This window comes from Galleria mellonella, unplaced genomic scaffold, assembly GCF_026898425.1.
Source record: "Galleria mellonella isolate WM207_F2 unplaced genomic scaffold, CSIRO_AGI_GalMel_v1 utg19, whole genome shotgun sequence".
NCBI lineage: Eukaryota > Metazoa > Arthropoda > Insecta > Lepidoptera > Pyralidae > Galleria > Galleria mellonella.
In genome coordinates this window covers 1,866,065-1,891,744 of record NW_026442028.1, presented here as the reverse complement: position 1 = coordinate 1,891,744, position 25,680 = coordinate 1,866,065, and the positions used below count along the sequence as shown (strand labels likewise).

At 30.0% G+C, this 25,680-nt stretch overlaps 3 protein-coding genes across 4 annotated transcripts; 1 reads left to right on the top strand and 2 right to left on the bottom strand.

The window, feature by feature from the left end:
- Positions 1–210: 210 nt before the first annotated feature.
- On the bottom strand, positions 211–8,054 carry LOC113509992 (RAB6-interacting golgin). The gene is made up of 5 exons (XM_052894082.1): positions 7,703–8,054; positions 5,122–5,656; positions 3,668–3,808; positions 3,027–3,337; positions 211–1,509 (listed from the first exon to the last, which is right to left on the bottom strand). Exons 1-5 carry the CDS (start codon positions 7,776–7,778, stop codon positions 1,472–1,474), a joined length of 1,101 nt encoding a protein of 366 aa, XP_052750042.1. The 5' UTR covers positions 7,779–8,054; the 3' UTR covers positions 211–1,471.
- A 5,797-nt stretch (positions 8,055–13,851) lies between these two features.
- LOC128200491 (small nuclear ribonucleoprotein F) lies at positions 13,852–15,391 on the top strand. Its single transcript, XM_052894093.1, has 3 exons — positions 13,852–14,009; positions 14,085–14,273; positions 15,167–15,391. The coding sequence occupies exons 2-3, from the start codon at positions 14,099–14,101 to the stop codon at positions 15,256–15,258; spliced, it is 267 nt and encodes an 88-aa protein (XP_052750053.1). The 5' UTR covers positions 13,852–14,009; positions 14,085–14,098; the 3' UTR covers positions 15,259–15,391.
- A 130-nt stretch (positions 15,392–15,521) lies between these two features.
- On the bottom strand, positions 15,522–25,398 carry LOC113521337 (trimethylguanosine synthase). Of its 2 annotated transcripts, none has more exons than XM_052894092.1 (10): positions 24,926–25,398; positions 23,800–23,944; positions 22,223–23,619; positions 21,845–22,046; positions 21,141–21,438; positions 20,383–20,539; positions 19,469–19,629; positions 18,915–19,090; positions 18,350–18,472; positions 15,522–17,646 (listed from the first exon to the last, which is right to left on the bottom strand). In XM_052894092.1, exons 1-10 carry the CDS (start codon positions 25,054–25,056, stop codon positions 17,545–17,547), a joined length of 2,892 nt encoding a protein of 963 aa, XP_052750052.1. In that variant the 5' UTR covers positions 25,057–25,398; the 3' UTR covers positions 15,522–17,544. The 2 variants fall into 2 exon arrangements, with proteins under 2 accessions (XP_052750052.1, XP_026762658.2); XM_026906857.3 differs by having other exon boundaries at positions 15,524–17,646; positions 21,141–21,414; positions 24,926–25,396.
- Between the last annotated feature and the right edge of the window lie 282 nt (positions 25,399–25,680).

Genomic DNA, 25,680 nt, shown 5'->3' with positions numbered 1-25,680 from the left:
GCTTTGTTTTGTAAATTAAAACGACAACTTTTGTACTAAAGACCATCGGTCGAGCATTCAAAGAGTATTTAAATCATACTTCCAATTTGTCAATGCTTTCAGTGCATATCTGGAGTCTGTTTCATTGATAAAATGTATCGATAATCCAATAGAAACATTTAAATTTCTTATGATAAAACAACCCCAGGTTGAAACAGTATAAGCAATTAATTTGTATTATAAACTTTATTTAATAAACAATCTAATGGTGGATCTTAATGTTAGCACAGACAACCAAAGTATTAAAAAAATACAAAAACGTTTATTAATCCCTCTCATATGTTTTGCACAGCATTCAGTTGCCTCAAAACACCGATTCATTTCGTATTCGAGTGCACTATTCCTTCAAATTTCATCTCTAAAATTATAATTTTAGGAATGAAATTTGGTTACAAAGTTAAAACCGATGTTACGTACTACTGACAACTAAGCTAGTTCTGACTCTATTTTTTTTTTAATCCCGTGTTATATTTCAATGAAATTTTGTAAATATTTATTGCTTGCTCCAACTTGAGAAATAGGACAATTTCTGGTTCAATTAGTTGGTCTATAAATTAATAATTTCCCTGTCTGTCTGCTTGTCAAACTAACATTTTAATTTTAAGACTCGAGTACTAGCGCATTAAAGTCGTTAACTTTGAAAGTCTAATATTTATGTACATTTATAAAAAATACGTAATTAAATAGTGAACAAATGCTTGCCAATTAGTGATCCGAGTGTAGCATTGGTCGATTACTGTATATTGTGTATATATTGCAACACGAAATTACAACAATAAAATGTATAGTAGACATAAATTTATTTGTTATAGCAATAATAAGAGGAACAATTAAATAGGTTGGAGCGGCTACAGAATTTATGCATACGTTTTATTTATGGACTTAGAAAATACGATCATGTCTCCTCTTACAGAAGCATATTAAAATGGCTCCCAATTCGTCAACGTCGTGATTTTCATCTTTTATCTTTCCTGTATTCTGTACTGTATAATTCTTCCTCTCCATCTTATCTTTGTGAACGTTTCACTTTCCTTGACCCCACTGGCATGTCCAGTAGGTCGAGTAAATCCCTTATTCTTAAAATCCCTCCTCATACCTCCTCATGCTATAGTGGATCATTTACGGTTCATGCGGCTAGACTATGGAACTCTCTTCCACTGCATATTCGTGAAAGTCAATCGCTGAATATATTCAAGAGCAGATTAAAAGAGCATCTTCTGTCCTCATAAACTTATTATGTCTATGTATGTATATGTACCTATTTTTTTGTATGTAAAGAGATATTTTATGTCTATGTATATATGTATATGTATACAGATATGTATTTATTTTGATTTTAATTGTATGAGTTATTTATGTAGTCAACATATTTCATATGTTTTAATAGAAACATCAATAATGTTTCCTTCTATTATTGTACGCATACTGCCCGCTAATAAATAATTAATGCTCCTTTCCACTCAGGGTTTGCTGGAAGAGAACTCTTACAGAGTAAGCTTATTGTACACCTTTATTTTATATATATTATATGTAATATTTTTTTTGTGTACAATAAAGAATAAATAAAAATAAATAAATTAGATAATAAAATACTGTTTTATTAATATAATAATTCGTTGTTTTATTTAAATTAATACAAAATATATTTTTAAACATTTAATTAAAGCTATACATTATAAATATATAAAAATAATTTCTTTTTTTCTAACTTTTATACTACTATATTTAATTATGTGACTTCACGTCATATTTTAATAGAAGAATAAAAATATTTTAAAACCTACTTATATACTTAACCCTTTTAATAAAAATTAATACCTCTTATAAACTTATTTTTCTAAACGCTGTTTCGTTAATTTTGAATTAAGAATTCAGCTCAAAAGAATTAAAACAAAACACTTCAATTGCTGAAATATGTTCACTAGAGGTTTTAATTTTTATCAAATAGATTATACCTATATAGAAAAATAATAATTGCCATGTTGTACATGATTGTGTTAAATTATTGTTATAAGTAAATATATCAATCTAAGGCACATTAGAAAATCTCATCACAATGGATACAGTCTGAAATTAGTACTGGTAGAGAAACTGTTTTAAAATCCAGTATATATATATATATATATATATATATATATATATATTGATTGATTAATTGAAGAAACAATGGATGAAGGTGATATGTCGCATTTTCGGGTTTTCACTATTACATACTGCTTACTTTAGATGTAATAATTATATGATAACACTCTCAATAGTTAGTAGGAACATTTTATTCTCGTATGTGGCAATAAATGAATTATTGGAGGTAGAAAGAAAAAGTCTGTTCTTAAAACAGAAATATAAAATTTTTTATTGTTGTTGTTTTTTAAATATTTAAAAGGTGAAGAATTGAATTCCACAATGGAGCATATCGGAGTTTAATATTGTTGTTATTTCCAATATAAATTAAGTCAGTTGTTGTGTCGATAAAAGGACACTTCAAAATTCAAACATCTATAGTAGAACTCAAAATCGAAACCCTTAGTGCTTATAACATTTAAGAAGTAATCTCAGGTAACTTTAGCATGTTTTAGGGAACTGAGCGACCTGAGTATATTATAAGTCAGTTAAAGTTCGCACCTCAAAAGATAGTTTGAACATTGTTTAAATCTAGATAGGGACTTTTGTAACAGTTTATAGATATCGCATTTTCGTGTCGAATTTATTTTGAAACCTTGTCATACATACAGTCCACTGAATCATATTCTCGCACACATACATTAATTAATGGAAGTATTATGTGCATATTAACACCTATAAGTTATTGTAATCAAGTAAAAGTTATGTTAATACGCGTACAGCAACTCCAAACACTTCCATCCATTCATAGAATAACGAAAATCAGAAAATCTACATATCACCTTCAAACATTCCATGTCTTTAATTATCAAAATTTCTTTAATTATCAAAATTTCTTTAAACTCCATTAAATTCAACCATCTTACCAGATCTTTGATCAACGCCATCTATTATTACTCCTTTTTCATCATCTTCAGTAGACGTGTTGGAGAGACTTGGTTTAATATTTACTCTATCACTGTTAATGTCAATAACATCCGATTTACCATTATTCAAATCATGTTTTTTATCACTGGCAAGTTCAAGCATTAATGTTTCAAGTTTTTGTGCTTTCCTCGTTTCGTTGTGAGTAATTAAGGCACATAAATGTTCTGTGAGCAATTCTTTTTTCTCCCTTTCCTTTTGTAAGTTTATTTTTGCCTGCAGGAATTCTTTTTCCACTTTAAAATATTGTTTTCTGAAAAATAAATATACTTTCTGTTAAGAAATGAACTGTAGATTATATTGACATTACAAATTTATATAGATAAATTTAAAAAGTTTTTCAAAATATCTTTAGACATTAATAAAATGACATGGCAATAGGTGAGCCTACAGTCGTTTCTCGGCTCTAAATAATTAACGACTAGCTTTTTTAACGCAACTTCGGATGCTAGATTTCAAATGTAGAAAAACCAATAAAATAAATACCGGCGGCAAGCTATAACCGTTTACCATCAGACGGACTGTATGCTTATTTGCCAGCTTCGTGATATAAAATAAAAGTAGAAAATTAGTGTCAACTTACTCAGCCTCCGAATAACTTAGACAAGCCTGATCAATTTTCTTTCTCAGCACACTGACATCTTGAGAGAATTGTCCATCTAATATTTGAAGTTCCTTTTTAATCTTTTCTAACCTTACCACCTCTTCTTCTGTTTGTTTTGTCCTGAAATATAAACAAAAAATCAAACAATATAGGAACCAAACCATTCATAAATAGCCTAAAAACATCACAAAACCTATATACCATATTGGTTTGGTGATAAGATTAAAAAATTTACTGTATTTGGAAAACTCAACCATACTTTATACATACATGAAAAAGTAATACTTTATATACAATAGTGAGCATGCCGAATTCTGATAGAATGATAAAAATCAATACATTCAATTGATAAGATTGATAAGCACCGATAGATACAAATTACTCTGCTTCGTAAGAGTAACAACAAATGTGTCTAGATTTCTAATATACAGATAGTGTATTTCTCTAGAAACGTTTCAGTAAAACAGTCCAACTGTTTATTCTTAAGTGTGTAAGTTTGTGCCCTAAACCATGCAGAATTACAAGACGTCATTGTAATCCTAAATAGAACTATCAAAATTTACAATTATTAATAAGCAACACAACAAAAAGTAGCGTATTTTCAACTTCAAAAAGCAGAAAGTTTTCAATTCGGTCATATTTTTTTATCTTTGCTACTTCATACTTTTACATACTTATTTTGCACACCCTATGGGTAGAATGAGGCATATACTTTTATTATTTCTATATTGTAACATCATAATAATCTGTATTTCTTGTAAATAAAGAATTTGATTTGCTTTGATCATAACTCCATCAGATCTAAACTGTCTTGGATTTATTTTATCTGAAAGGATATATTTAAAGATTGGTCTCTTAGAAATTTTATCAAAATCGATTCAGTACTTTTAAAACAAAATAATTGGTTTTTTCACAAAAGAATTTTTTTATTGGAATATAATCTTAATTATTATTTCAAAATAAATACGCGTAAGTCAACAGCTGGGACTTATATTCAATGCTACAATAAGTACAGTTAAATTAGAAAACCTAAAGTGCAAATATATATAAAATAAGTTATTTTTTATATAAATTGCAAACAAGCATATGGCCTGCCTTACAGTATGTTTCCAGAGCCAAACGCCTGCAACATAAACCATGTCACGCGAGTTACTGACCGTTGTGACATGAAGATCTTAGTTATAGTTGATACCCAGTAAATGCACTTCATATCATATACTCCAAACCATACATAAGGGTGATGAATACAGAAAAAGGAGAGATATCCATATAAAGGACTTCATATAATTTTCTCTCAGATATTGTAAATTTATAAGAGCCTGACAAAATATTGGAAAATTTGGTATTCAAGTTTTCTTAGCTTTATATACTATATTAATAAAAAAGTGTAGTAAATAAAAGATTATATGGATATTATATAAGTAATAACTCACCTATCAGCCAAAGCTTTCGCCAACATTTCCTTTCTCTTCTTATTTTGTTCTTCCATCAACTTCTGTTTCAGTTGAAGCTCTTCTAACTTCGCTCGGTGTGCTGCTAGTTCATTCTCGGAATAATTGCCAATACCTCTAACTATATCTGGTCCTAAATCAGTACTGCACTTTCTAAATTCCTGTACTCCCTGACCGTCAATACTTTCTGCATTAGTTATACTTTCCGTTTCTTGTCCTTCATTGGTTGTATTGTTTATATTGTCATTAGTGTCAACATTTTCTTTGTCATTATCATTCAACGTTATATCACTTAGTTTTTCATCATCATCGCTAAGTCTTTTATTATCGTTACTAATATCATCATGTAGTGAAGGACTCTTCAAGCTCAGTTTACATTTTTCAAAAACTAAGCTATCAAATGCATCATCTGAACTCTGTTTCTGTAGAATTGGCAATTTATACTGGTTAAGTGGTCTTTTTGGTTTTGGTCCAATTTTGTCCAGTTTTTTAATTGCTGCCTGGTTAAATTGAAGGCCTGAAATAAAAACTATAATTGAATAAAGGCACCAATATTTTTTTTATGTGAATAATATCTATTTAGGAGCACTATAGGCAACAAGCTCAAACTAATGTGCTTATTATCTACATAGTAATGTCCGGCAGATAATGGAATATGTTAATATATATATGTTATATTTAATCAATGATTTATATTCTAACAATTATATATGTATATGTTATGTATATTAATATTTTATTCCGTAATATATACCACACTTACTAATGTATACAGTTCTTACTATTTTTATGTGAAAGTGAGTTTGTTTGTTTGTTACATCTTAACATTTAGACAAATACTGAGAAATATCATGTAAATAAAATAAAAAAATCCTGTTTTAGACCTTGTTTTAATTCCCTTAAATATATTCAGGTCACAAAGTTGTGGGTAAAAGCTAGTATTTAATACTAAAAACTCTCAGCTTACTCTGTAAGGAAGCCTGTGTTAGATACATAAAATGAAATCAAAATAATTATGATAGCTTTAATGAAGTATGTAGTCTTTAAAACTGAATCTTTTTCCCAAGGGACTGTGGGTTAAGGATGTAGTCAAGTCAGGAAATCTAGTTTTTTTTTAATGGATGATAATGTAATGGCGGGGTTACCATTGACCACCTGCGTTATTGCTATACTCTGGCGGAGCACCACTGAGGGTTAATTGGTGAGGATGAAAATGTGGGCCAGTTAGCATATTGTGATAAATTCAACAATAAATTAGTCATGATGGATTTCAGGGGGAACCACATTGAAGTTGACTTGATAGGGTATATTGATACAAATGAGGACTCCTCCCCTATACTAAAAATACTTTTCCCGCAAGGAACACTAATAGCTATTAATATCAATTAAACCTTTTAAACAAAATTAATAGTAATGCTATCATGTAGTATGTACATGAATAACTTCCTTAGGAATAAACTGCTGAGTTCAGTAATAAAAAAAAAATGTTTTTAAGACATGTATTTGCTCAGAATATAGTGGCACAAGTGATATGTAAAAACATAAGATAAATATTGATCTATTCCAAAATATAAGCAAATAGAATGTATTAAACTGCCAGATATTGTCATTGAAGTTATCATTATAACAAGTTCCACCAAAGCACTCTACCTATTTATAGAAAAATAGAAAAAAAAAATATTTTAGATTAATACTATTTATATTTCATTGGAATACAAATATTATTATTTACTTTAGCAACAAATCTAAGAACACTACAATCCATTGCTTTCTAAACAATGCACTATTGTATCTATAGTTAATATCACAATATTTATTGCTAAATACATTAAAAACATTTTTTCAAACTACCATCTTTACACACATATAAATATGTACCTACATACCTAAGTACTTCAATTTAACTGAAACTAAATCAATATTATATGATTTTATCTAGAAATATACATTTTTGAAATCTTTTAGTTTAATAGAAAATAAAAATCAAATATATTTAAACCTAAAATAATATCTCAAATTTGGATTGTTAACTGTATATCCCATCACCAGGAAATTAAAGAAATATTCAATTTGCTTCAATAAGATAAAATGTAATGTCCTTAATAAATTCACTATATTGTATTTAATATAAAACAAAAAGTATTTTTAGAATTTATGTACATAGATACAAGGGAGAAAATACATATATGTGGGAAAGGTTATAGATCTGATAGTTATTAGTCCTTATACTTATTAGATGAAGTCTTATTTAAATGGTTGGCAGATTTGAATAGAATTTAATACATGAATAGACAACATTCTAGTATATAAAGTTCCTTAGGTGTTACCTGGGACACTTTATATATCAATTTTCGTGGAAACCCCCATGGAATATAACTAATATTTATCAGAAAAATACAAGCAATAAGTGCAGTCTATAGTCAATTCTAAGAATTCGTTAATATAACGCGTAACATAAACAAGCAAAAAAATACAAATTGAACTTCTTCTTTTTAAAGTCCTTAAAATATGAGTATATAGTTAACTAAGATACTGATACTCGAGTAATGGAAACTATAATTACCAGAATTACCGCCACTATCTCCGGACTTAATACGTTGTAAATCTTCTTCACTAAAGCCGGTAAATGTCGACGACATTACTGAGTATTTCCTAGAGTTAACACATATATGTTTAAAGTGTGATGTATGTTAAGGTAATAAAACTAGATAATTTTTTAACACTAATTATTATAACGTGGCTTCTATTAATTTGTGACAATGACAATTTAGGTCTTCATTTCATCCGAATATTATATAATTAGTAAACTATAATCAATAAACATTTATTAGGTATAGGTAAATAATGAACATTTTGTTTTCAGTAATCTAAATAAAAAAGAAATAAAGATATAAATGGTTAATCAAATCATATAATCAAACATACATTTTTTTTTTTTTTTAGTACGTTTGTTCCGTTTGGAACAGGCTAAGGTCGGAGACCATGCTGCCTAGTCTTCAAAAAGATAATTTGTCTGGAATTTTATTTTTCTAATGTCGCTTCAATTATTGTCATAATCTTCAATATTTCATTTGTCAAATCCGGTAAGTACATTTTCATAAATATCTTTTCTTGAGTTTTCTTAAACCAGTGGATTTATCAAATTAAAAATAAATAATTATAAAAAATCATTGTCTTGCAATTCAATAAAAGTATTCTTATAGCTCCTTGAATGTTGTAGTAATATAAGTGAAAATAGCTTTGAAACAAGAAGGAAATCTTAAGAGAAGCGGGATTGAGTGCGGGATATTTTCGGGTTTTTTGAAGATAATCCTAAGTTCGTCAAACATAATGTGTCTTTGAATGACAAATTCAGAGCAATCAAAAAAAAGGTGATGTAGAGATTGGGCTGTATTTGAGTTACACCATGTGCATGATGGGGAAGCGATCATGCCCATTCGGTGCAGGTGTTCGTTGAAATGTCCGTGGCCGATTCGTAATCTACAAATATTGGTGTAAAATTTTCTGTTTGTGTCCTTTCCTTTGCAGAACCACGGTTTTCCAATACGCCAATTAATTTTGCGGTACCATTTGCCTTTAGTCTGTAATATTTGAGTCCAATGCTCCTCCCATTTAGTTGTAACGATTTTATGTATTCCAATACTACAATCTGAGTAACAAAGGGGTAAATCTTGAACACGAGCAGCACTTGAATTAATAATTTTAGCCAAAGTGTCTACTTGTTCATTCCCAAACACTCCAATATGTGAAGGGGTCCAGATGAAGATAATATCTTTTCCATATATAGTACAGAGATGATAATATTTATTACGAATTTCTTGAATTAAGTAGTTTGATGATGAAATGAATGTGTTATTTTTTAATGCCATAAGAACACTCATACTATCTGTAATTATAATCCATTTCGAATATAGTACCTGTTTTTCTATGTATTCTAATGCTAAAAATATAGCTTTTGCTTCTGCTGTGTAAATACTAGCCAAAGTTGAAATTTTATAACCGTGACCAAATCTATTTGACAAATCGTAAAAAGCCACTGAAGTGCTAAGTGCATTTTTGGAACCATCTGTATATATCTGCCTGTAGTCAATAAATTCTGATAAAGTCTCATACATATCGTGCTTTTCTTTTATGTCTTTACGTATAACAATTTTGATCTTACAGAACTTACTCTCATAAAGGCCATTATAACAAGGAAGTATCTTACTACTATAGATGTTATATTCATCTCGTAAATTCAAATCATTGACAATAGTTTTATTCAAAAACATAGAAATGGGGCAATTTAATAATTTGAGTATGAGTGGGTTATTGGAAACTGAAAAAACTTTGAAGAGAAATTTGAGTTTTAGGTATTCGAAACGAAGAAGGATAGGAGGCAAATTACATTCTACTTGCATTGAGATAATTGGAGAAGTATACATAGCACCTAAAATAAGTCTTAAATTCATATTTTGAATTTTTTCGAGTTTTTCTACTAATTTATGTTCTGAGGCATAACAAAAGAAAGCGTAATCAAAATTACTTCTAACAAGAGATTTGTAAAGTAAAAGGATAATTTTAGGATCAGCTCCCCAGTTACGACCAATTACAGATCTTATTATATTAGTGGCTCTTAAAGCACGATCTACTAAGCAATCAACGTATAGATCCCATTTTAAATTTTGATGAAAAATTACCCCAAGAAATTTAACGCTACAGTCTGTTGGAAGAGTTTGATTATTATATATAATATTCATTAATGGAACATATTTATGAACTTGATGAAAAACAACTACTTTACTTTTGGTTAAACTAATATCGAGGGAAAGAAGAGACAAATATTTCTCAAGTCTTTTTAATGACTCATTTAACACTAATTGCATATCAATAATATTCTTTCCTTTTATATAAATTAATAAATCATCGGCAAATTGCAAGTTGTTCACACTGTTTCCTAAAATTGAATTAAGTTTATAGATATATAAAATATATAGTAGCGGGCTTAGAATACCACCTTGACATACTCCTTTAGAGCTTAACCTAGGTCCTATTAATTTACTATTTACTTTAACATACACTTCTCTATTACTAAGAAAATTATAAATCCATTCGATAAGTTTCATTGGAAGAAATGAGGATAAAATCGAAGATAGAACTGTTAAATTTACATTGTTAAAAGCTCCTACGACATCTAAAAAAACAGATAGAACATATTCATCGTTATTCAAAGCAGTACTAAGGTCGACATAGAAGTTCGCTAAACTTTCGCGCGCTGAATATCCACGGCGAAAACCAAATTGATTCGATGGTAATATACTATTATTTTCAATAAAGAACTCTAAACGCTGTTTAATTAATTGTTCGAATAATTTGCCTGCACAGGACGTCAATGTTATAGGTCTATAGGAGTCGAAATTTGTAGGATCTTTACCGGGTTTAATTACTGGAATCAAACAATCCATTTTCCATTCTGGTGGGATAATACAGTCCTTCCATAAATCGTTAAAAATTTGTAAGAGTTTAGTAAGGTTTATTTTATTCAGCAATCGAAACATATTGTATGTTAAGCGATCAAGGCCACTAGCTGTATCTTTTCTAGATTTTACTGCACTGGATATTTCATCAATTGAGAATGGGTCAGTGAGAAATTTTGGGCATGAATTAACAGAATTAAACTGTTTGTCATCAAAAGGTGAGTGTACAAAATCAGGAGTATATTTGCGTAAAAAATCATTGACCCATGATATATCTTTAAAATGATTTTGACGATGTTTTGAATTTAGTTTTCTCATATTTTGCCAAACAGTGGAAATTGGTGTTAATCTATTAAATTTGGAACAAAATTCCTGCCACCCCTGTTGTCTTACTTGCTTAATTACTAACTTTTTAACAGCTTGAACTCTTTTAAAATTTATGTAATTATCGAGAGTTGGATTTTGTTTAAACCTAAGGTAAGCCGCTTTACTATCATTGACAGCTGTCGCACACCTGTTATTCCACCAAGGTACTGCAATATGTTTGTGCCTCTTTGAAGTATTTGCACCGCTATTTGATAAGTTCCTACGTGGAACGGAACGTTCCACAGCTGTCAAAATAATTTTACAGAACCTATTGTAATTGTTTAAGGGTTCATTGACATCATACTCGAAATCCAAAAGTAATCGATTAACAGTTTCAGAATAAAGATCCCAATTAACGAGACGTAGGTTTATACGATTTAACAAAAGTTTATTAACTTCATCTATAGGAGCATGTTGTTCACCTGACGGAGTTGATGAAGAGTTCTTTGTGTTTATTTTAGTAAAAGTCGGCAGGTGATAACTTCCTAACGGATCATCATGAACCGACCACTCGCATTTTAATGATATGGATGGGGATACCATAGTTAAATCAAGGCCATTGGGTCTCCAAATATGAGAGCCAACAGTAGTAACTTGCTTATCATTTAATAGTACCAAATTACATTCATCTAAACAATCAAGAATGTCTTTACCTCTTGTATTAGTGGAGGTACAACCCCACATAGTATGATGTGCATTTAAATCTCCAGATATGATAGTGGGTTTAGGAAGAGACTCCAAAAAGAACTTAAATTTGGCTTTAGTAAAACTAGGTGTACTATTGGTAGGACAGTAAATACTGGCAACTGAATACCAAGAATTATTAACTTCAATACTAATAGCTATAGTTTGCAAAGAATTGTCGAAAAAAGAGTGAAGTTTTTTATATCTAATACTATTATGTATAATAATCGCTACTCCATTGTGGTTATTACCACAATCATTTCGTTCTATACAATAATCTTTAATTTTTAATTTGTAATGTGGTTTTAGCCAAGTTTCTGAGATGAGAGCAATGTGAATATGATGTTCATTTAAAAATTGTGTAAAAATATGTCGATTGCTCAGTAGGCTCTGAGCGTTCCACTGTATGATAGTTAATTGGTCTCGATTGAATTTTGTGAAATAGGTCTATTACCAAAAGTATCATATAACACATTCAAAACACTTTTAGTGTTAATAGATGTGTTCTTTGTGTTATGTAGTGAAATAAGTTTGATTATGCTTTCTATTAAAAGTGATAAACTCTTGTTATCAGAATTTAGAATTGAAATTAGGTCTACATTTTTTTTAGGTTTGTTACCCAGTTTAGGAAATATTTCAGTGCTAAGTATATCTCCAAAAGAAGCAGGTCTGAATTTAGATCTATTTTCAGCAATTTTCTTTTGTTTAACAGGGCATTGCGGTGATACACTTGTGTGATTTCCATTGCAGTGTACACAAATAGCGTTTTCCATTCCAGTTGTACAAGTTTTATAATTATGCTCACCTTTGCAGATGCTGCAACGCTCAGAATTCTTACAGAATTTAGCTAAATGTCCATACCTCAAGCACCGGTAGCATTGTTTAACTGGTGGTATATATGGAGTGACATTGTGGCGCCAACCTCCAATATCCAGATATTCAGGTAATACAGATGCAGCAAAAGTAATTGTCACGGTTAGAGTTGGCTGTAACACATATCCATGAGTCAAGGTATTTTTTCTTAAAAGTCTTTTAATAGCAATAATTTTCTTAGAACTCGATATCATAGTATATATTTTTTTATTAGATATATTTGTAGGTACATTTCTAATAACGCCTGTAACTTCTGTTGAAGAAGCAGGAATACTGGCCTTAAAATGGTAGTCATTTAAAAAAGTTTTATTATTTAAAAAAGCATTGGCTAAGTCTGGCTTTTGAAAGTATACTCCGATTTTGAATTTATTTATAGATCTAAGATAAGTTACCCCTTTATTAAATCGTTTTAAACAGGAGGAGAGTGAGAGCAAGTCTCTGGATCCAATGGTTTTCTGACTATCTGAGGATTCTACAAAGACAACAAATTCTGTCCCAGGGGATTCCTCGGGATATCTTCTAATATAATCTGTGACGTAGTAAGGTTTATACTTATCGGCCTTATCAATTTCAGATTCTGAGTCAGTAGAAGTATCTTCCGAATATATATCCTTGTCATTACAAGGTTCATGGTCTACATCACCTGAATCGTCATCTTTTTTTTTTCCTTTTTCTACAACTGCGCTTCCCCATGAATGCTAATTATATTACTGTCGCTGAATTTAGTGAAAATATAATATTTTATTCAATAATAAGAATTGATAGAGATAGTTTTAATAAATTAATAAAAAAAATTTAAAAAACCCGCTTGTTCTTATTCGAGTTTCCCGCCTTTTTTTCCTCAAACATACAATTCGGTACGTCAACGTCATCAATTATTCCGACAGCTGTCAGTGTGGTTGTGACACTATTTTGATTTGCTATGAATTTGATTCTCTTACAAAATAAAATGCATTTGTACTTATTAGATTTCAGATTTGTTTATAGGTATCTACCGACTACTTAACTAATATTCACTTTCAACTAATTAATTATTCAAGAACTAAAATATCATAATCTCCTTGCAAAGATTTTGGAATAGCTACAATAAACCAAAGATTTTCCTATACGGTTGGTATTAAAGGGGAACATGAGATTAACATTTTATAAAATAAGTAGAAGGGTTAGTTACTTAATGTTAAAATGCTCTTTATAAAATTGCTTAGCATCCCCATATTTTTTAATATATATTTTTTTAATTTATTTTAGTTATTTATTTATTTGTTCTTTATTGCACAATAAAACTTTGTACAAATGGTGAGCTTAATGCCATATGGCATTTACCTCATTGAATCTATTAATGTAAATTTTGACCAGATTTCATGAGTTACCAAATGGCAACATTGGTCATTTTGCCTTGATGCTTTTCTGTTTCTATCCTATTTTTGATTTCAGGTTATAATTTATTACAAACTTTAATATTAAATACTTATTTTATATCAGCTGTTGACAGTAAGTGTTTATATTTTTTTTATTATAAAAACAGTAGTTAGTCATTCTTTAAATTTAATATATTTTACATTTTAGGAAAATACTTGAAAATGGCGGCGGCTATGCCTATCAACCCCAAACCCTTCCTTAATAGCTTGACTGGAAAGTCAGTACTTGTGAAATTAAAATGGGGTCACGAGTACAAAGGACTCTTGGTGTCTGCTGATGGCTATATGAATTTACAGCTTGCTAACACTGAAGAGATCGTCGATGGTTCATGTACAGGTTAGTTAAAACCCGGACGTTGTTTATCATAAGCAAATATTAAAAACATATATAAGTACGCCTTATCCCTTTGGTATTAACAAACAATGAAACTCTAGATTCTCTGATATATTTATATTTCGCTATAAATTTTATATACCAATTCTCCACATTTACAAAATCGCCACTTGTGAGTAAACACTCGTAACATATTAAGTATAGGATTACTTTTACTATACTTATTTACACTTCATACATCTCTCAGTCGTAGTTGTTCCTTTATTCATATCTTAGAAATTTATCAAAAAAAGATTGAAAAAAAAAGAGGTATAGATATTCTTCACCGTAATGACCCTGATATACCTGTGACCTGGTACCTGGTGGTACCTGGTGACCTATAAATATCTGATTCCAAACATTTATAGGTAATCACTTACCATCAAGTGACCCATATGCTTGTGTAACACCTCAGTGGTGTAAAAGTAAAAAAAACAATTGTTAATGGGATCTAGCAGCTTCATTCCTAATAACGTGCCCTGTCATTTGGACGGTCATACAATCCATTGAAACTATTCTATTGAATTCATCATGATAAACCAACTAACTTGACCTCATGTGCATATAATTTTTAACCCCCATATAACAAAAGTATAAAAAAAAATGTATAACAGGGAGACATAATTGTATACTGATTAGACTCTTGGTAATTGAAACAGGAGATATTTTAGACAGACATATTTTATTTGCCGTCTTTCTCTTAAAAAGGTGCAACTAAATAGGTATGTTCAGAAACAAAAAAAATTATATATTATGTCATGATTGACAGCACTTAGAATTTTGTATACATATTGAAATTATTTGAAAAACATTTGTATTCTACAACAATAAATTGTGAATAAAAATATTTTTTACAGGTAACTTAGGTGAAGTTCTGATCAGATGTAACAATGTACTATATGTACGTGGAGCTGAAGAAGAGGATGAAGAAGGAGAAATGAAAGAGTAACCTTAGTTATAATTAGTTTAAGGAAATCTATCTTAAGTCATTTCCAATTCTCACACAATTTGTAAAATGACAATCCTAAACAGTGTTCTACAAATTTTGTGACCTAGGCTAAGTACATAAATTTTACTATAAATCCATTGTTTTATTTCTTAATTTCTTTATTACTAAAAATATTATTAAAATAAAAAATCGTGTCACCTAAACAATCTTCAATTGTGACAAAGTTATTGTGATCCAATAACTAAACTACTAAACCGATTTTGTTAAATTTCAATGGGACTAAATTGTAAATTTATCCTACACAGAACAGATAAAAAAATAATTTTCCAAATTATTTAAAACTGACATAATTATGAGGTAACAAACATGAAAAATATATAACTGAATTGAGAATCTTTTAAGTCAGTTAAAAATAAAATTCTCAACAAAAAAAACAACCTGTATCTGTACCAACAGCACTACAAAATCTATATATGTATATATTATGTAGGTAAATTTTAAAATTATTAAAAACAATTAGATTTCATAAGTTTCATATATTTTCATTAACAGATATTTACAGAGATCACAACATTTATACAATCACAATACGACCTACAAATTCACTATACAATCATAATATACACAAACTTATCTGTGTATGTTTGTTGCCTGCAATCAATCATCATAAACAGTTGCTAACAAATCTGTCAATAGATACATTACCACTATCGCCTGTTAAGATGAAACAAAATAACTATGTCCAGCATTTTGTTCCTTCTAGCAATACAATAATGAAAACATTTTAATTTGTTTAATGGTCACTTATCTTTGGGCTGGGATAGTAGCATTACTGACGATTGCTAATACTACCCTTATTAGGGATGTCATTAGTGGAAAGTGACAATCATACCTTCTCAAATATAAAAAATGTTGCAATAAAAAAATCAGACTTACAACCTAATAAATGTTTATATACTTGTCAAATTATTAAATACATTTACTCTTCATACACAGTAACAATTTAGTCAGTGGTTTCATACATAGATAAGTTTGAATGGATACATACATAACAAATGCAACAGTCTGCATGTGAGCAGAAATCCAAAGTAGCCTAAACCATTATTAAAATGGAATTTAATTAAAATTCCTCTTGAAATTTAAGATTTTAGAAAATAAGTTTACTTGCAGCCCTAAAATATTAAGTTGCACATTTACTTATAACAATACTTAAATGCACTAATTATTTGACTTTTACAATAAATAGTAAGTATATAATTACTTAGATAAAAAATATACAGTTAGGAATGTTACTGTATTATCTACTTAACATTTTTAATTATAGCATGTCAATGTAATAAGAATTCGTATTATAATTCGAGATCTGCTTTTATAAACAGATTAACATATAGGTATAATTTCAGATTCATTTGAAAATTATAATTTTTTGTCATAATTTCTTCAAATATTAAATCTAGCAACTTTTGTCTGATTGCCTAGTGAGTAGCTAAATAATATTTTGTAAATTCTTTATTCAAAATGTCTATACTCATTTTAACACTAATAAGTTATACAACACTAGATAAAGGTGTCTTAAAATAATTATTTTGAGCGGTTCGTCTTAAAATATATATTTTTATTGCTGTACCTACATGAGTGAGTAAACATAAACATTCACAAAATACAGTGAACTACATATTGTTTGATCTATAGTAATACATGTTAATTCGAGTTGAGGCATAGACTTTAGAATCATTGAAGTGAATCTCTAACAGCAGCCTGTAATTTAACGTAACTTACTCTAAATAATCACAAAATAAGTCGTTACGTATAGTATTGGGTGTCCATGCATGCTTTTTTGATTCAATGACACAATATAATACGCTACAATGTGACAATAGAATACATAATTAGGTGTATGATTTTAATTACCTAAAAAAAGTAACGCCCGATTCCACATCTTATAATATTAATTTTACAAACACCTGCCTTTATTTTCTATGACTAGCAATGACAAATAAGTTGCCCGTTCATCTGATGGTATGTGGTAACCGTCGTCTATAAACATGAACGGAATATATTGCCACTGGTGTACCTTATAATGTTACATTGCAACATGGCAATTAAATTCTAAATCTTAAAACTTCAAACGCGTACTGAAATTACTTTGCCATAAAAACAGGCAATTTAAGCGTTACAATTAAAAGTATTTAACTCCTGTAGATTAGAAAACACTGAACAATAATTAAAATAGAACGCAGATATATTGCAATAGTTTTCAATTGATAATTGAATTTTCTTAGCTTGCTAATTACTATAGAAGTAAGCCGTAATTGCAACAAATCTCCTATCGAGGTAACTCTGCTCCAGCTCTATAGAACCACCAATTGTCTTTGCCAGCGACAGCAACTATAACAAAAAAAAAAAAAAAATATTACCAAATACTGTGTAAGTACTAAAATAAAAATCGAAACATTTCTCATTTTTTAAATAAATAAACAAAATTGATTAAAGTATCATAATCATCATATCAACCTTTAACACTCCTGAACATAAGCTTTTCCCATAAGAGAAGTTTTGTTGGCAGGCTGGTTTTACAACCGCAGTTAGGCTTTTAGTGATGTTTTAAGAGTGATGCTGCTGCTGCTCCTCCCCTCTACCATTAAGCTCCCTTTATCGTCTCTTACAACACCCACAGGAATAGGTTGTCCTATTCTATGCCGGGACTACACGGAGGTTTAATATATACTAAATATTAATAGTATAAATTTGAACAAAATGAAAATCATTGGGTCTATTCTGGGCTGTCTCATCCCTAATCTCTTAACTCCCTAAACTTACTACTAAAAACTTTAAGTGATCTATACTATAATGTTATAACTAAATAACAATTAATAACATATTTTTCTCAATTATATTATAAATTTAGTGTATACTGTTCCTTGAAATAAATTTTTAATTATAAAAATAGAGAATAATATATTGTCCCAATAATGACCCTATTGCCTTAAACAGGTATCAACATTGTACACATATAATACCGTAAACAAAATAAAAAATATACTGTTAATTATAAACATATATGAATTGTGTAATGTGCTTAGCAGCTTACCTGATCAGATCTAGTGTTCCTTGGCACGTACAAAGTTATATTGGATGATATAGTTCGCGCGGTCGCGATCAACTCCGATGCGGGTTTAGGTTCTAACATTGTTTCCAAATCATATGAAGAACTCTGTAAAGAGATGATTTGTATTAAAAAAATGTATATAATATAATGTGTCTAATACAATTAGCATTTGAAAATAGATACATATTTATATTTTTAATTAATTTTTAAATTAAATGTTTTATCGTTAAAAGAATTTTTAAGTAGCCACCAGGAGAATTATTTACATAATTTTAAAGATAAAAAAAAGAGACACCTCTAGCAGTCAACCTACCAAGATGACAATAATGTATTAACATTTAGTAGAGTAGTCAAGAAATGCTAGTAATGAATGAAATTATATTTCAGTAATTCTATTATATAAGTTTATTTATTTATTTATATGAACATCAACAGCATATTGCATTATAATACATATAACAAACATTAAATACTATACAATATGAATGCACATGCCTTTTAAAGGTAGGTTAATAAAAAAAATGGATAAAGATCATACAAAGCTTACTTTAGAGTAAGTAGGTCCTCCCCATGGTGGGCTAAGGAAGATCATATCGGCTTGTAATGTTGGTGCCAATTCGAAAAAGTCGCCCACTATAAACTCTATGCGGTCGGCCACCCCATATACTTCGGCGTTGTGCTTCGCCATTTCTATCTTTGCGGGATCTATATCTACTGCTATAACTGGAAATGTTTTGAAAGATTAAATTAGATATCACATAATATATTATAATAAATATTTTTAATAAACAATCCTGTCTTCTCCATTATAAACGTGTTTGTGTAAAGTTTTATCTTTTTTATGCAGCATGAAATGACAAATGAGCTAATGGTTCACCTGATGGAAAGTGGTTACCATCTATACTAATATAATAAAAGGGGAGAGTTTTGTTTATTTGAATGTGCTAATAGTTTTAATGAGCTAGTAGCTGTGGGATACAGAAACAAACTATAGAAACCAATAGATATAGGATACTTTATATGTTAATAACTTGCAGGAAAAGCCAGAGGACGTTTCCCACTAATCTTAAATAAATACCTTTTGATAAAAGAGACATTTACCTTTCCTGCAAAAGTTTGCGAATTGTATAGTGTTTCCGCCGGCGCCGCAGAAAGCGTCGAGCACTACCTCGTACGTGTATTTAGTGGCGATATGGCGTGCCACCTGCTCGGGGGTCACACTGAACCAGCTCTCGCGGTCCAACTTGATGCCCTCGTCGAACCTGGACAATATTTAATGGATAAGGCAACGTCCATTAATCCTTACTAATATATCCATTAATTCTGACTAATATGTCCATTAATTCTGACTAATATGTCCATTAATCCTGACTAATATGTCCATTAATCCTGACTAAAATACCTATTAATCTTGACTAATATATCCATTAATCTTAACTAATATATCCATTAATTCTAACTAAATGTGAAAGTAAGTTTGTTGGTTACTATAATACCTTGACAACTTAACCAATCGCTATGAAATTTTGCATATACATACTATATGGGATGGAGAAGCACTTATTCCGATCTATACTATTATACTTTTTATTCCGATCAGTGAAATTATCTTGGTTATGAGGATCAAGTCACGGAAAAAAGTTGTATATAAATTTATTAACGTTGATAATTATTATGTATGTATTCAATTAATATCGATAAGAAATTGTCCGATTAATTGAATTTGGTGAGATATGATAAGACCCGCTCCCTCATCCCTTATGTGAGTTAAGCCATGAGATGTTAAATATTTAAATTATTTAATCTATAAAGTATTTTGCTTCATCCATCACACGAGTTGTATATTTCTTTGCCTCCTTCATGGTATAAAAAAAAATAACTTTTAATTTATTTTTATTTTAAAACAAATTATAGAAAACAAAATTTGTCATAGACTAAACTCAAATATTCTGAATGTAATGTGAATTTTAAATACTTGAATTAGAACGCAGAATCGTGTAAATGGATAATGTTACCTGTGAAACAATGAATGCCTTTTCTTCCAGTACTTAAACATCTTCGAATCGTCCTTCAGCTCGGGAGGCATACCAGATATACCGACACCAGCATCTTCTAGACGGGAATGGCGTTTATTTCGTCTCCTCCGTTTCGTTGTATCCGACGTGTTCAGTACTGTGTTGAAAAATATAAATCATAATAAATATTTAAGTTTTGAAAGAAGAATACTTTGTACAAAGGATGTCTACTTTGTATATATAATTTCAAGTCTTGACTTATCATACAATGCGCTTGTGACATCCCTCGTATTACAGACGTCCATAGACTTTAGTGGCCATATACCATCAGATGGTCTATGCTTGTTTATTACCTTGATGCTATAAAAAATGCCCTTTCTTTAGAAAAAAGATTGGCAGATGAATGAAACGTATCAATGATATATTTATGCAAATGACTCTTGTACATAGGTTCTCTGTGGTTCCATAGAATTCACTTTAGAACTCTCTTAGAGGATTTTTGAAATTTCATTTAACTGTATACCAACACGAAACATCTTATTGTTATAATAAAATTGTAACTAGACAATGTCTTTCCATGGGATATATTACAAACAAATTGGAGACATATAAGGGTCTGAATAAAAGCAACTGAAGTCAAAACAATCAATTTTGGAATTTTCACAGTTGCGTCTAACTTATCTAGACATAGTTATTGACATCAAAAATCCACATGTACGAAGTTGCAGACAGGAACTAGTATAAATATAAAATATTACCTGCACTTTCTATAGCACTTTCATTATTCTGGTCATCATTATTGTCCTGTGCATCACTGAAGGAAGTTTCCAAATCTGGTGGTAACTCTACTTCTGCCGCTTCGCTAACCACATCCTTTCTGTTATCACTGCCATCATAGTTGGCAGGAAGATTACAAATTGTGCCTTCAATATCTGCACTTTCAGACTCGAGATTTGTGGTCTTTTTTTCAATGTCTGTTTTGTCCATTTCTTCATCTGTTTGCATTACTCGTTCATCGTATGAGTCTTGTGCCTGATAAATAATAATGTTTTGTTTCTAAAATGCAACATGCAATTATTACCTGAGATACTTTTTAAATAAGGGATAATTTTTAAATATGTTGTCTGTTAAATATTTAAATATCTCATATATTCAGAATGCACAATCATGAAGAAACCTGTTATAAATTTTTATTTATGATTATATATTTGATTATATATTATATATTTAATAAAAAAATTGGGAATTGATGTAGAAATATTATTAAATATGATAATCATTTACTAATAATTATTAAGTGATTGAAAAATTTCGATGCGGGCGAGACTGGAACCCGCAACTTTTATGAATCATGTATAAGTGGTTATCATTTATCAAAATAGTGTATTAAAAGAGAAACAACAGATATATGTGTATATAATATAGTGTGGTTTGCATAAGTGGTGTGCATAAAATTTAATACCTGGCAAGGGTTACCATCTTCATCAAAATACGTCTTTCTAGCCATTCCAAACCTTTTGTATCGCGGGGGACGGAGTCTCGCCAGCCGTTTCCTATATACAAGTTGGCCTTTTGGAATATTATTATGATTTGTGGAGAATCCCATTATTTCGAAAGTAGATTTAACTTTCTCTGATGCTATTTCCTCTTCATCAATTTCGTGACTAAAACAGTACATAATATTAGAACTTGGTACATAAAAGATAGATTAATGCACAGGGGAATATTTACGCTGCCATGCACATGAGATTGAATACAAAACAAACGCAAAAAAGTATCTACAAGGACTGTTATATCAACAAAAAGACTTAATAAGATTATTTAATATGTTAACTACTACCTTCTTTTCAATGAAACAGATTTCTCTTCAGGCGGTTCATCATCACCATCATCATCATTATACAGTGTACAGTTTGTTACATTATCAGGCTGTATACATGTCCTCGAAATTACAGCTCCATCCACAACATCAACTGTAACTGTCTCTGCTTTATCATGCTCAGTATCTGCACCCTCAAATACTTCAGTGTCATCACTGTTCTTTTGTTCTTCTTTAAGTAAATTCTGTAATAACACCCCAACAGATCCAAGATATCTGTTGCTTGTTTTCTTATTCCTTTTCTTTGGTTTTTTCACTTTATCCTCCAATTTTATTTCATCTATTTGATTCAATACATCTTTAACCTCTATCACAGAAGGCATCTCTTGTGAGTTACCTTCACTGTTCTCACATTCTATATCAATTGGTTTTTCATCAATTTTCTTGATAACTTCTGGAATCATTTCAACATTTATTTCAGGTAAATCTTTACCTTGAGCATCATGGCATTCAACGTAATTTGCATAATGCAAAGCATACTGTTCACCAAAGTGCTTCTTCCATAAAAATTGCCAGTACTGCTCTGTATCTAATTCCTCTGAGGGCACCGAGTCTACGTTTTCATTTATATTGATAATTCTAGTTTGATCATTTGATTGGTCATCTGATGTAGAAGATGACACACTGTAATCATCAGTTGGTGTTGACTCGGATGTAACATGGCTTGAAGTTATATCATAACTTGAAAGGGTAATTTTTGTAATATTAGTCATTGAATCTGTGCCTCCTACTGTCCTGGGGCTAATTATTCTATCATGTTCAGAACAAGATCTTTTCCTAGCTAAAGGAAACCATGTATCATCTTTATTTTCTATATCGGGATTTTTAACACCCTTATCAATAATTGGAGCTGCTCGACTTTTCTTGTATGGATTAACTTTGGAATCATATGAAAATTTCCTTTCCCTCATGCTATCTTCATTTGTATCCAAGGTAATTTTATCTTTACTAAATATCTGATCTGCTGAATGCTGCTTTGGTATATTATTATCATCCATGACCAATTCATTATTTTGATCTAAATAAGCAGGATTTATGTAGTCACTATACTTTTTAATCCATGAAGCCCAAATTATCCTTTCTCCATTGACAGCCCAAAATTTCTCCCATGTGTCTTCTGATAAATAGTTTTCTATGATATCTGATAAACTTTGAGATGGGAAATCTTGATCCATCTTTTCTAATTGATCATGGGTATAGTCAGAGTGACAATCTTGGTATGTAAGGTCGGCTCCACTATCACTAGGTTGAAGAGCATGGGAAGAGGCACCATGGATCTGTGCTGGATCATGCTCATCAGTGGAGCAGTAGTTATCTGTATGTGATGCACTACAGTAGCAGCTTGCCCCTTCATCTTTCTGTGAAATTAGTAGTATCATGTTAAGTAGATTTACCTTATAACTTTATTTGTATAATAGTAACATAAATTTCAATTTATAATTTAGAAGAAGTAAGAAATTGATATGGAAATATTAATAAACATAATTTAAATTGCATGCAGTGTAAACAAATTTAAAATAAATCTTTGAAGTATGTACCTCACATTTCACCTTGTATGATGTATCCAATGAGAAATGCACATGTGAGTGGTCATCCCATTCCTGAGACTGGGAGTCTCTGAGCACCTCTACATCACTTTCACTGGCATATTCTTTCTCAGCATAATAGGTCTTTACACCATCTCTAATAATAATAAATCACAAATTATAGTAGATACTTAATGTCTATTAGTAATTTCAACTATGTAGTACACAAAATTAAAATAGTTTTGTTTATTACAATCACAAAAAAAAAAAACAAGATTCAATTTTTATATTTCAATTAATTTATAAAGATGACAATTTTAAATTTGTCAGTTTCTAATCTTAATATTACATGATATCATAAATTAGGAAGCCATTCTGAGAATCTTTTTTTAATTAAAGTATCCCTCCACCTCCCTGCCCCTTTCCCCCTTAATTTAACATGTCAAGTCAATTTAACAAGTCAATTTTTCATGAATAATTTTATAATTTTACCCCAATATTATTTATACCCTAATATATTAAAGCTAATATTAGAATACATGACAAAAATTGTATTAACTTAATGACCAATAGATAAATATAATTTCATAGATTCAATTATTATACCTAATTTATAGTTATATAAAGCACCCATTCGTACATATATAAGATACATAAATTATTTATTTACATTACTATAGAGATTATTCTGATATTCTGTGGGGTTGCCGGCAGAGTAATAGCACAATATTTTAATTCAGGGTATGCTCCATTTGAGTACCAAATTTTTTCAAATTTGCTCAACCAATTGTCCAAGATGTGAATAGTGTGTATAGTGATAGAGTGATAAGAAAAAAACAAGATATTATGCAAATACGTACACATACAAACAAGCTATCAGTATTTATTCAAAACTGTTTTGTTTATAAATGATTACCTATATAATTGTGTCAAGGTTATAAAACTAAGCCAAGGACGGTGGCATGTGCTAAACTTCTTTGATGTCCTAGAGCGAAAAGACTAATTTCTAGCTGTACTACTGGGCAAAAATGACAATTTTATATTTATCTACTTACTGTATATAAATTATTATTTTACTGAACAGTACCTTTGTGTATAAGATTGTAGCGGATTGATTAATTAAATACTAATTACTTACCTCAAAAATACTCTACTGCAGAGGCAATATACATAGTTGTCTTCAAATTCATCAGGATCATCATGAATTGTGAATTGAAACTCGGCAAGTGGTTCCCAACGATGGTAATGATCATAATACTCCGACATCATTACTGAGAATCGCAACGATACCTTCTTATCTATATAAAAAGGGGACTACAACTTGATAAACTTCCAAAATAACATACTTTTACACAAAAATGGAAGAAAATAATAAAATTCGACAATTCATACACGAACAATACGAGTTGCCGGAATTTAGATTCGCACTCAGTCTGGAATAGTTAGCATCAAATAAAAAATAAAATATACTTTATGGTCTACAAATAATAGCTATTAAATTCATTTTAGACCGTGTATGAAGCTTCAATACATTAAAAAATACTATTATAAACTGGCGATTAATTTTAGATTTAAAATAACTTGCGACAGATTGATGTGGATAATCATCATATCAGTCGTTATCTGTCCACTGCTGACCATAGACACCTTATAAACCTATAAACTGCTATAAGGAACTGTTAGACTTTGTAATATATCCTTAAATATATAAATAGCATGCCTTAAAGTATACCAAAGATTTCGAAATAATATACCAACTTACATATATGAAATTATGGTTACCTTTCAATTATTGGCAATTTTGATCGTTTACTTAAAAGCGATTACTGTCAATACTGCCTCTGTTGAGCGATTTCAGAATTAAATTTTCTTATATACACCTATCCCCCGATT

Bases quoted from the DNA above. Each gene is read 5' to 3' on its own strand.
- LOC113509992 (XM_052894082.1), bottom strand. From the start codon at position 7,778: ATGTCGTCGACATTTACCGGCTTTAGTGAAGAAGATTTACAACGTATT. The intron at 5,657-7,702 runs GTAATTATAGTT...TTTTTATTTCAG, and splicing joins AGATAGTGGCGGTAATTCTG to GCCTTCAATTTAACCAGGCA. The intron at 3,809-5,121 runs GTGAGTTATTAC...TTTATATTTCAG, and splicing joins GCGAAAGCTTTGGCTGATAG to GACAAAACAAACAGAAGAAG.
- LOC128200491 (XM_052894093.1), top strand. From the start codon at position 14,099: ATGGCGGCGGCTATGCCTATCAACCCCAAACCCTTCCTTAATAGCTTG. The intron at 14,274-15,166 runs GTTAGTTAAAAC...TATTTTTTACAG, and splicing joins CGTCGATGGTTCATGTACAG to GTAACTTAGGTGAAGTTCTG.
- LOC113521337 (XM_052894092.1), bottom strand. From the start codon at position 25,056: ATGATGTCGGAGTATTATGATCATTACCATCGTTGGGAACCACTTGCC. The intron at 20,540-21,140 runs GTAATATTTTAT...TTTTCAACACAG, and splicing joins AAGTGCTATAGAAAGTGCAG to TACTGAACACGTCGGATACA. The intron at 19,091-19,468 runs GTAAATGTCTCT...AAACATTTCCAG, and splicing joins CGCAAACTTTTGCAGGAAAG to TTATAGCAGTAGATATAGAT.